Source organism: Mytilus trossulus, unplaced genomic scaffold (assembly GCF_036588685.1).
Source record: "Mytilus trossulus isolate FHL-02 unplaced genomic scaffold, PNRI_Mtr1.1.1.hap1 h1tg000024l__unscaffolded, whole genome shotgun sequence".
NCBI lineage: Eukaryota > Metazoa > Mollusca > Bivalvia > Mytilida > Mytilidae > Mytilus > Mytilus trossulus.
The window spans coordinates 6989013-7001638 of NW_026963290.1; the positions used below are offsets into that span (position 1 = coordinate 6989013).

General features: G+C 30.5%; 1 protein-coding gene across 1 annotated transcript in view; it reads right to left on the reverse strand.

Moving 5' to 3' along the window:
• Positions 1-12626, reverse strand: part of LOC134699110 (inositol 1,4,5-trisphosphate receptor type 2-like) — a 136531-nt gene that overhangs the window by 17133 nt on the left and 106772 nt on the right. Inside the window, exons 39-50 of the mRNA XM_063560801.1 lie at positions 10773-10857; positions 10048-10134; positions 9705-9809; positions 9106-9177; positions 8092-8221; positions 7620-7758; positions 6578-6736; positions 5707-5863; positions 4932-5029; positions 3596-3695; positions 3156-3206; positions 2320-2529 (exon numbers count right to left, since the gene is read on the reverse strand). Coding sequence (XP_063416871.1) covers positions 2320-2529; positions 3156-3206; positions 3596-3695; positions 4932-5029; positions 5707-5863; positions 6578-6736; positions 7620-7758; positions 8092-8221; positions 9106-9177; positions 9705-9809; positions 10048-10134; positions 10773-10857 — 1393 coding nt within the window. The remainder of the gene's footprint in view (positions 1-2319; positions 2530-3155; positions 3207-3595; positions 3696-4931; positions 5030-5706; positions 5864-6577; positions 6737-7619; positions 7759-8091; positions 8222-9105; positions 9178-9704; positions 9810-10047; positions 10135-10772; positions 10858-12626) is intronic.

Here is a 12626-nt window from a genome sequence, read left to right on the forward strand (position 1 = left end):
TTGATATATATATTATAATTAGTTATACAAGGTACCAGGAACATAATTTAGTACGCCAGACGCGCGTTTCGTCTACATAAGACTCATCAGTGACGCTCATATCACACTATTTATAGAGCCAAACAAGTACAAAATTGAAGAGCATTGAGGATTTAAAACTCAAAAAAATGTGCCAAATACGGCTAATAATCTATGCTGGGAAAAACAAAAATCCTCAGTTTTTCGAAAAATTCAAAGTTTTGTTATAAAATTAACAAACCTAAGCCTTACAAAACTACAGTACTTACCAAATGAAACATACTGAATACAATGATGTTTTGACATTTGCATGTATGAGTAAATGCTAATGCTAAATGCATGATTTGTTAAACTAAAGGAGTAGGTTCATTAAGACCCCTTTTGACCCCAAAATAAAGCTGTTTAACAAAATTGTGATAATGTTATCATTTAACTATTTTTTTGAAAGATGAATGCGTCTGCTACAAAAGTATGTGCGTTTTATTTTTACAATATAATAAACATATATCGTGTACTAGCATCATAAAGTCATGCTAAATAACTGAAATTATAACAATTTCAGCATTTTAGTTAAATTTTAGACGGTGTCCGTCTTAAATGAAAATGGCCGAATTCGTGTCCATTCATAATATTGAGATGTAAGTTGTATTTGATGATAATACATAAAATATGAACACGGATGCGGCCTCTTTTATTTTTGACAAAAAACAACTCAAAAGTGACGTTTTTGTTTATATTTAAGCATATTTAAGCTTGAATCGGAGCGTTTGTAAGACTAAATCACTTAACATCTTACTCATCAACTAATCGAATCAATTGAAATAGACACTTAAGTGATTAAAAAGTGTCCAAAATCTTTCGTTAGATGAACATGAAATTGGAGGCCAAAATCAGTCATTACCGGACCTACTACTTTAAATGGTTATCCATATCAAGTGGTTAATGAAAAAAACTGATAAATGTGAAGTAAAGCAATTTAAAAGCCATGACTGAAGTTAATAAAAGAAATGATGCGCAAAAAGATGATTATTCGAATTATTCGAATGCAAGTTTATCTTAAAGTGATGCAAAAAAAAACTATTTACCAACATTTGATTAGATATGTCCTCCAGCGGCAGCCATGGTTCTGAATACTGTATGCATAAGAATTTAAAGTAATGTCTATTTCGTTATATTAAATTAACAAAGTACTATAAATTTAAAACGTTCTAAATAAAGGCAACAGTAGTATACCTCTGTTCGAAAGTCATAAAATAAATTTAGAGAAAAAAAATCCGGCTTACAAACTTACAAACCTAAACCGGGGGAAACACATCAAATATAAGAAGAAAATAACGACACAACAGAAACACTGAAGTGCAACAAAAACCCAGACGACAATTGGACACACACAGAAACAAACTAGAGGAAAACAATTTTCATTTTCCTGACTTGGTACAGAACATATTACGAAAAGATGGTGGGTTAAATCTGGTTTTGTGGCTAGCCAAACCTCCCGCTTTTATGACAATGCTAAATATAACACTTAAATGACAATATTACATGTCAGGATTACAAAAACAATAAATGGAAGAATATTAAGGACACAGAAATACACAAATAAACAATACAAAAGAACATTACGACATGCTAAAAGTTTATTATTAAATGTACCAAGATTATAATCTAATACGTCTACATAAGACTCATCAGTGACGCTCAGATCAAAATAGTAAAGAAAGCAAAACAAAGATGAAGATCATTGATGATCCGAAATTCCAAATCGTTGTGCCAAATACGGCAAAGTTTATCTGTCTGGGGTAAGATAATCCTTGGTATGTAGAAAATTCATACTTTTGCAAACAGTAAATTTATAAATTGACCATATAAATGAGGTAAATGTCAACACCGAAGTAGTGAATAACTTCAGAATATAAAAATTGAAAAAGAACTTTTTGATTTGAAATGGCATCGTCACCCTTTAAATGAATACGACTGTCCGCGATTCTAATGTGTAATCAAGGTAGTTTAAAACCACAAATACCCTAGTAGCATAATATGGCAACTTTGGCAAAGTAACAAACGAACATTCTGTTGAATAAACAACCAAGTCGATATACAACCCCTTTGAAACAATTGGGAACATTCATTGAGATTGGTAAAAATGATTTTAAAAATAAAAGCAGTAATATTCATGCAGCTTGAATGACTTTTTCTGTTTGTAGTGATACAATGTAGTGAAACGAGTGACAAGTGTAAAGAATTGAAGATGTTTTCTTCCTGTTTGGATTTTTCTAACATGTAATGAAACGTATAACTTACATCTAATGATACATCGACCATTTCTACATCTTTAGAATATTCCACAGGTGTATCAGGTGATTTAAGTAGTGCTTCATTGCTGTTATCACGTGATATACCATTGGAGTGAATAAGATTTGGTGGCTTTCTATTTTCGGGTGGTTTCTTTTTCTTCTTAGATTTCTTCCGCTTTTTCTGTTGTAATGGCTCCTTTGCTCTACTAAGCGCACTCTACAATAAAAAAATATGTTCAAGTCAGTTTAATTTTTTTTTATGGCAAGACATTATCTTTAATTAATTTGTGTCATACGCAGGGAGCTTTATTATTAGTTTTTCATTTGTACTGTAAAACCTTTTAAAATCAGGTTTGTCCCATACTAGTGTAAGGTTGACAGTATCTAATATAACCATGATAACTATATTATAACGACATATATCGATTTCAAAACAAAACATGATAGATGTGTCAATAAGATATGAATATAGTTATCAAAAGTACCAGGATTATAATTGAGTACGCCAGACGCGCGTTTCGTCTTCATAAGACTCATCATTGGCGCTCATATCAAAATAGTTATAAAGCCAAACAAATACAAATTTGAAGAATATCCAACTTCTCAACAAAACTAATTATTAGTTAACTTGAACAATCATTCTTGTTTTTTAAGAATAATATACGTTGTTCTTCGATAAAATGCAAAGCACCTCATCGTGTTATCCACACAAGTGTGCCATATCAGGGGAAAAACAGAAATAGTAACTGATAATATCAATAATTGTTTCAATGAATCCAGAATCACATTTTTGTCGATTTGTCTGTACGTCTATTAATCTATTTATATGCTTTAATAACTTACCCATCCCTGCATTTTATCTCTTTTCAACCGTAGTTCGTAAGTCTGTATCATCTACAATATAATAAACACAGCTACAGTTTATATGTTATACTCAAAGTTAGTTAAACGTATAGGATATAAGTAAAAAATACTATTAAACATCGTTTACCCTACGAAGATTAATACCTTTAGATTAACATGCTTTAGCGACTATTTTTATTCAATAATTCTATAGCATTGTCAGTTTATTTTCGAGCTATGAGTTTGCATCGTTCGCCCCTCTCTCCTAGATAAATTAAAACTTTTTAAAGTTTTTACTTAGTTCATCTCTGGAGAAAATTTGTCTTATTGATAATTTTTCACATCTTCTTTCATAATATTTAACTTCGACAATCCATTATAGTTATGAATACATGTAAATAAGTTATTTTAAACGTATATAATACAAGAAGACATCTTACTTGTAAAGCTCTCTTTCCTGCAGAGATACTTGTCTGAAAACTCGTAAGATTTGACATGATATCTTTCACCCTTGCTTGATGCTGGGCAAGTAATGACCTCCTAAAATATATTAATTTATTTTGGTTAATAGCTTGTTATTTATGTTAATGATAGTAATGGAATAGCATGACAGAGGAAATTAGTGTTTGTCGTTCATGATAAATCATAGCTTTTAAAATTATAACTATTCATTTTGTAAAACTCGAAATAAATATTACACAAAGTCATTGACACAAAAGTTGTTTTCAACATAAACGTGTGCATATTTGATATAAGTACTTTCTTTTAATGTAGAGTTTGTGCAATACGTCAAACAACTGGCAAAGGATGAATATTATATGTATATATATATATATATAATTATGTACTTAATTATGCTGCACCTGAAACAATCATTAAAACCACCAACTAAGTAAAAATATTCACTCCACAAACCACTAATTTATTATTACATTTTTTTTTATTATGAATCCTATAAAAGTGTCAATGACATTATATTTAAAAGATAAAAAGTATCATAATGTTGTTTTTTAAGTGTCTTATTTTTCAGACGAACAACATTTTACATGATTTTTTTTTTACATTAGTAAATTCTTACAAGATTCAAATTCGTATCTTTTTCACATTTCACAGTATTCAAATTCCAATTAACATCTTACAGAACAGAATCAATTAAACAAACTGAAAATATCTAAGAGACTCTTATACACAAAATAAGGATACATGAAAGTGTAAAAAATGGATCTCTACACAATATCTAAGATCTATCAATTGTATTTCTATTTGCTTGTTAAGGTGTCCTATTAGAATTTCTCTAGTCTATATAAAACAAATAAATAAATAAATAAATATAATAGTCAATCCATGCACTTTATACCCTTTCTTTTCCTGATGTTTCCGTCTGGCAAGGAACCTAATGTTTCAAAACATTATTCAAAAGGTCACAAATGCGCTAAATAATGGTATTATGTATGTTACTTTAAATAGTGTTATGATATGCATGGAATAATACTTGATCTTAAACATGGTTATTTTCATTTAGTGGATTTGAGTATATATAAATTATTCAGCATTATTGTAAAACAAAAACAGCATATGAGTGAAAATGAACAAAAAACGAAAAACGTTGTAGTTAAATGTTCATAAAAAAATAATCATGCATATATATATTTGTACGATTTAATACAATTGTAGAGTTAGAACTTAAACATAACATGAAACAAAATTAAAAAAAAACTTAATTCAGAAGTATATAAATCTATTCAATTGATATGAAATATTTCTTATAGCACTTACTTTTCTTTAATCGAATTTGTTGATATTTGCATTCGATCTCGAACAGCCATGAAAAACACCTCTTCACGTGTTGAGAGAAAATATTCGAGTAGAGATTTCTACAAAAATATAAAACATTTTTATTGTGTGAATGTTATGTTACCAAATATATCGAAATCATTCACAAAAAGGTATAAACAAAAATATCGAACTCAAATGTGATTTCAAGGGGGCCAACAAAACCCTCGAGCAATCGACAATATAAACCGAATGGAAAATAAGTGTCGTAGTTCTGATTACGTAAATAGTAATTGACAAAAATCCGGAACTCCAGAGGAAAATTCAAAACTGAAAGTCCATAATTAAATGGCAAAAATCAAAAGCTCAAACACATCAAACAAATGGATAACAGCTGCCATATCCCGACTTGGTTCTGTTGTAGAAAATTGTGGATTAAACTTGGTTTAATAGCTAGCTAAACCAATAAAGTTAAATAAATAAATGTGGACAAAAATGTTGTCTTATTTATTCAAATCGCGCTCTAATTGGACATAAAAGTATTGAACAAGAAAAAAAAAACCAGAGTGTAGGTATATTCAATATGCAAAATAAGTATTAATTAAATGCAACAATTGATGAATTTCCATTAATGTAGTTAATCGTCTTCATTTCATTATTGAATAAGTAAAACAATCTTTGAAACCCGCTTCTGGAGTAAATATAAAATTTTAATCCTGGTATCTATGATGAGTTTTTTTTGTAAAGCTTTTTTAGTTCTGAAATGAAGATGACTGACCTGAACGTCTCGGTTGGCATTGAACAACATCAAACTCAAGAATGCCAGGACTTCTCTAACAATGGCATCACTTCGCCTAGCGATATGTGGTAGAACCTTACCAACAAAATCATGGGAATTTATGGCTGTTTGGACTTCTTTGATATTTGCAAGTTGCCTAAATATGAAAAAAAACCAAAGTATACCAGCTGTTCCTATTTAGAAATTTGATAGACTTTAGGAAAACATTAATGTAACATGCGTTTATAATACAAAACAACATTTTCATCATTACTATGACATTCATATTTTAGATTAAATTTACAACGTAGTAGGAACATATACATTGTTTATAAAGTATGATTTCTTTTCATAGCCGTGAAAATATCAAACCGCTAAAAACAGTTTTTGAATTAAAGTAAAAGGCTAAATATAAAACACACAATATTAAAGATATGTTCAACTCGAGTCTGTCTGCATACAATAAACTCCACTTGTTTGTCCGACTTCTAAGAATATGTGACCATTCAAAATAAGTCGAGAATACTAGTAGTTAGTCAAATCAACAACCATCGCTCAGGTGGAATTGTCTTTCGAACGGTCACATTTGGCTCCTAATCAATATGGCCTTGTGTATGAGTAAGTGTCTAAGACTACCAGTTATGCTACTGTAAATCAATAAGTCATTTAATGTTTAAATAGTTTCCTCCTTGGTTTGTAAGCAGTGTTTCTTGCAGGACTTAACTCAACCAGGACTCAATTGATAACTAGATTTTATTAGATGAATCTAGTATCTTAGATTTATCATAGAAAAGTAGACATTTATAAAACAAAACAAAAACTGCTGACGATGTATATAATTCGTCTTCGACTAAACATTACTTTGCCTTACTTTTTAATGTCTGCATCCGAAGCATATTGATCCCAATCAACACGAAGTTTTCTTTCTTCTTGGTGAATAAAAGTTCTGAGAATTTGTAAGCATTTTATGTCAAGATCCTCTTGTGATACTGTTGCTGGTGTCGATGTTAGGATTTGTCTTGAAGAAATCCTACAGAAATATAACATACAAAAAGTCAAAAGTACAGATTGTAGTTCAGCGATAATCAATTCTAGTAAATCAAAAACTACTTAAAAGAGAAAAATAAATATAACCCACAAGCATTTAGTTGAAACTGGAGTTAGGACTGGTGAATCGACAGAGTAAACGTCCTATTCGTACATCAACCACAATTCAAAAGTATTTCAAATTTGTGTTACTACTTGATGAGTTTGGTTCAAGGTATTTCGGATCTTCGGATAACATTGAGCAAAGATTTGTTAATGGCATTTTGTTTTTCAATATTCCGGATAGATATGAATGCAGAACTAGATCAGTTAGGCTTGGTGTCGTCAATTTTCATGAGATCCTGCAACCAGTGTTTAAAATTGAAGATGTTACTCAAAATTGGTTTGGTATATGTTTAAGAGAGAATGATAATTGCAGACTGATCTGTTAAGTAGGCGGGTATTTTCGATTGAATTGATTCATGATGGAAGATATTGCCGTAATAGGTGTAACCGAGACTTTAGTGTGGCAATCGTTTAAAACGCGCAAAAGAGGTTATTTTCAATAAATTGAATATTTCCAAGAAAAATGAATCTTTTAAAAATAGTCGATCGTTCACCGATACAAAACGTCTGCACACACTAACAGTACATATTCAATACACTTACAAATAGTTATCAAAGGTACCAGGATTATAATTAAATACGAAACAATTCTTCAGGTATAACTTTAATTCCGATTTTTGTTTTATATTTAATAGTTGTTATTGTGTTAAAATTTAAATATCAAGTCTTCGTATGGTAATACATATACTTTCATTTCTCACTTGATATGTAAATATAGTAAACAAATGTTGTAAAATTGTTTAAAAGTTAGCTTTACTCACTCTAATTGCTGCAGTAGTTTTTTTGCCATCTGGAACTTTTTGGCAATATTTTTTTCATGTGGTTCACAAAAACATTTTACTAAACTTTGAAATTCTTCTCCAAGAGGAAGCTCTTCATTAGTTCCAATCTCTGTATATTCTATATTTGGTAATAAGTAAAACAATCAGGGGCTTGTTTTTTTAATATGTATGATTGCTTCTAGTTTTACACCTAGATGATGTCATAATTGTATGTGAAAATGACAAGATAATCTAAATGCAGAATTCATATTTTAAAACAAGGATAGTGTTGACTGTGACCAACTGATGAACTTAATTGAATTTTTTTTTCTCATTTTCTCACTCAAAATGGAAATACTTTTAGTATACGTTATATTTGAAAGTAAGAGTTGCTACAGTTATTGATAACAAAATTCCAAATGATTTATTCAACAACAAAGTGAACATAGCTAAATCGTTGAATTTTACCTACCTCTTTTACATTTATACTTCATTTGTGCTTGTACAGTATTGTGCCCTCTATGAATAATGCGGTTATTTTTGGCAAATGTATGGAATTTGGCATTTAATTCTAGCTCAGTGCAGTAATACTCCATATTTCCCTGTATAATTTATAGTTTTGCATTAGAAGAATTAAAAGTAAGTAAATTTGAGTGAAGCATCTTCGCCATTATATTCTTGTTAATAGTTTTACTGACATTTTGAAGAAATCAAAATTGGTATATTCTACAAGGTAGTTTGTGTTCAGATTTCTTTTCTATACTTATGAATTCTTATAAGATAAATATAATGATCATGCAATCGGCAAAAACAAAACCGCGCAAAAAACATCTGTTTTGCTTATTTGGAGACGGGTATACCGATATAAACGTCTCCAAATAAACAAAACAGATGCATTGTGCGCGATTTTTTTCTGTCGATAACATTTCACCACTATAATATATTTGACAATTCATTAATATGTTTTCTCCCAGACAGCTTACTCAGATCTTGTTATTTCATGTGTGACAACAATGATCATGTTATCAATATTAAAGGTATCCAAGCAACAATTAAGCTAGGGATGGTTTCTGATCTGTTCAAGTGTAAAATAAGTTTTCGATTTTTTTATCTATTTTATTAGGTTATAGATAACCATAAATTGTTGCATGTCACTGAAACATAACTCTCAGAAGACAAGACACGTGCAGATGGTTAGAGACATTAAAGCGTATGTATCTGTAATTATTTCTGGCAGAAAACTTAACGGTAAAAGTGACCATATTTTTCTTTAATTTTGCATCTGTGCAATAATTGTACATGACTGAGCTCCTTGTTGAAACCCAAAAAAACTTTTCTCTTGTGCTACTCTCCAAATTTTTTTCCCCACATGTAACACATTAGGTTTTGTAGATTTATTATCACCGTTCTTTTACTTTAAAAGTTGATCTGCATTTGATTTGCTTCACATGAAGTAATTTCTCATTTCCTTACAAATTAAACATACCTTGCGAACATCACTCTTGGTATCTGCTAATCGCATTTGTTGTGTAAATTTATCCAAAGCACCAATATTAGCCTGGAATGAAGTTTTCAACGTACTCAAATGAGATACAGCATCTGACATGTTTGAGAGTGCACACATTATCAAAGTTTCTAAGGTGTAAACAATATCAATTTTATCTGGTGTATAGCAATTAACTTCAATATGGTTTTTTTTTCTTGAATAACATTCGTAATTAGATACGCCTGAAATCAACGGTTTTGAAAAGCACAAAAACAAACCTTTTAGAGTCTAAAACTCCAAATGACCGAATAAATATATAAATTAAAACTTCAGTGAGAGAGCGTAAATGTCATTTTAATACAATTAAATGATTCTTTGACTTTAAATCTACTTAATACAAAAATACCAATACCAATACACCAGATACGGGCACCGGATGCTCTCATCGACTAGCAACTCTCAAGTTTGATAGGAAAATAGTGCTAGTAAAAAATAAATTGCAAACTATAACAATTAAAGAGAAAAACACCAACAGCCAAGACCCACCAAACCATTTATTTCGCAAATATTCTCGTGTTATAAAAATTGAAAATACTTACAGATTTTGGAGCGGTCGATGATGATATTAATATTGTTACGGTTGCCACAAGTGATTTCATGTGTGCTGGTGATGTCAACAAAGAGCCTATTGACTCACAAAGCGACTGAAATATACAATACATCACCATTAATTTCATGTTTAAAACATTAATAAAATTAAAGAAGGTTCTATTACAGTAAATACAAGACTCTCAAGACCATTCAATCTGAAAACTAGATATTTAGATAAAAATTGGAAGAATTATGAGAGAAAGTAAACCTAACATTCGATATGTTCAGTCATTTCAAATACCAATGTATGTTTTATACTTAATTATCTTAATTTCCATATATAATACATACCGCAAATCCACTAGCAAGTGTATCTGTATGATCCAGTTCAGTTGGGTATAGGTCTTTGTCAAGTGAATAAAATATTGAATAAAATACCTTAAATATACAAAAGGCATCGTCAAAATGATTTTATATGACTTTTTAATTAATGTTGATTTAATTGCAAGTACAACTCTCTTCCTGCATTACTGATATTGTAACAAACAACACTATATGGATTCATTTTATTTTCATTGTTGTTCAATTTCGTGGATTGAGGAACCTTGCATTTTCGTGGGTATTTTATTTCGTGGTTTTGCCAATCTCAGCACACATAAACTGTACAAATTTTGTTACTCATAGAATATTTGTATTCGTGGTATCCAAAGAATAATAATAAAAACAACGTACTAATTCTTCTGCAACCATAATGTACATTAGTGTATGTATTTGTCGGTACAAGTGTAGAGGGTAAAAAAATATGCTGTAACAAATGATAAAAATAAATCTGAAGATCACCTCAAAATAGGCACAGGATATTTTCGATGGAGTAATTTACTGTTTCTGAAATGGTATGGTTAATCTCTGTGGTGATGCAGTAATAAAAATGTACTAGAACGCGACCGATCAATATTTGCACACATAAAGGCTATAATAATTGCAGTATAATTTATGTAATCAATTTTTCATATTATAAGCAAATGTAACTTAATTATGAATAAAAACATACACTGTTTATATTATTTAGAAATTACCTCAAGAAAAGGTAACACAGCATCTAATATAAAGAAAATATTGCCATGCAAAATTTCTTTAGGGTCATCTTCATCAGCTACAAAACTGTAAGAAAGAAATATATTTGATAGTACGTATATACAATGTTCTATACAAATCCAACTACAGAATTCATGTAAGAATATTCATAAATATGAATCATTCTGGACAAATAACAACTAGTTTACTTGCCGAAATATTGAGTTCGGATGAATATCAACATGCAACATAAATATAATTAGTTATCAAAAATACCAGGATAATAATTTAGTACGCCAGAGGCGCGTTTTGTCTACATAATAGGCGAGCGCCGATTTGAGAAAAAGCCTCTCGTTAAGGTTTTTAATGTAACTATCGAACACACAGCTAATTTTGGTATCAATCGAAAGAAAAACTTCTAGAGCATATGATTTGGGTGGTCGTCAAAGGTCCCTATGGTCACGTTTCTTGCAAATCTCACGAGAACACAGACATGTCGAATAACTTTGAAACACACGGTGATATTTATCATTGCATATATCGGCACTGTTGTAAATATATTGTTCGTTTTTATCTAAGATAGCTTTGAATACATTCTAAAAAGACATCGAATCCTAAAATAAGAAGATTTTATGAAAAATTAGATGATTCTGAGGCATCTATAAGACCAATCCTAAAATGTAAAAAAAATACCATATTTTTTTAGATTGTAAGTGTCAATGACTTATTTAAACTCTTATATGTTTTGTTTTTATAAATTCCATATACCCTGAAAAGATTGCGACACATATCGAAGCTCAATGATGGATAATAAATGTTTGACGACTTTTCTAAAATCTGCATTATTAAAAGGTATTCCGGATCTGTATCGTGTTTATCCCAGACGCTAAAAATTTATATAAATCTAGTATCTAATATGCATAGGTAACACTTGAGTTTCCAAAACACAAGTCGTGTTTCAACATGTTACTAGATAAATATTCGTATATGTGTTACAAAAAGACCACTTTAACCATTACAAAAGATATTGGCATGTGATATGTAAGCAGCAGACTGCATTTTGTAGAATAGTATATTCTTGAATATTATCATAATTATTCATCATTCATGAGTGTCCAAGTCCTGTGAAATGTGCGCCACTTCCAATGAAGCGCGGTCGCATGTCTATAAATTAGCAACGCTGTATAATATGTCAGAATATCACACAAGAGACTCTCAGTATGACAACTAATAGAGGTTTAAAACCTTAATGAATGCTGTTAGCTTTAGGCAAAGACAAGATGATGTGTTAAGGTTGTTTTTTAGTGAGGTTGATACATTAGAGGCATTGTTGGTTTAAAAAAGAAGAAGGCTTCATTGATAAGATGGAATCTTACACGGCATGTGCTTAGTCATATAACATCGGCAATGAGAGCACGTGCGTGGCTTGTCCATGTTGGTGACCAATGTCACGATGAAGCAAAACCAGCTGCAATGAATAGGATTAAAAAAAATACATGTAGACGATCTAACTGTTTATATAACAGAAAATATGTCAAATCCATTGGACGTTGATGATCATCGCGTCAGCATATGAACATTTCAACTGGTCTCCATGCAAGTCATGATATCAAAGGTTCACTGTTAAAATCAGTTGAAACTTGAAAAACAAAAATGAAGATATTTGTTGAGTCATCACTATCAACAGACAGGGCAGGTATTTTTTACCATCCCATTCAAAGATAAGGACTAAAGACATTTGTAGATATGAACCTTAAAGTACACCTAAAATGCAAATCTGGGCAAGTTGTAAAAGGTCATTTGAATCCCGAGCTTGTGTTTACCCGTGCACTATCTCTAACTTAATGTAGAGATGA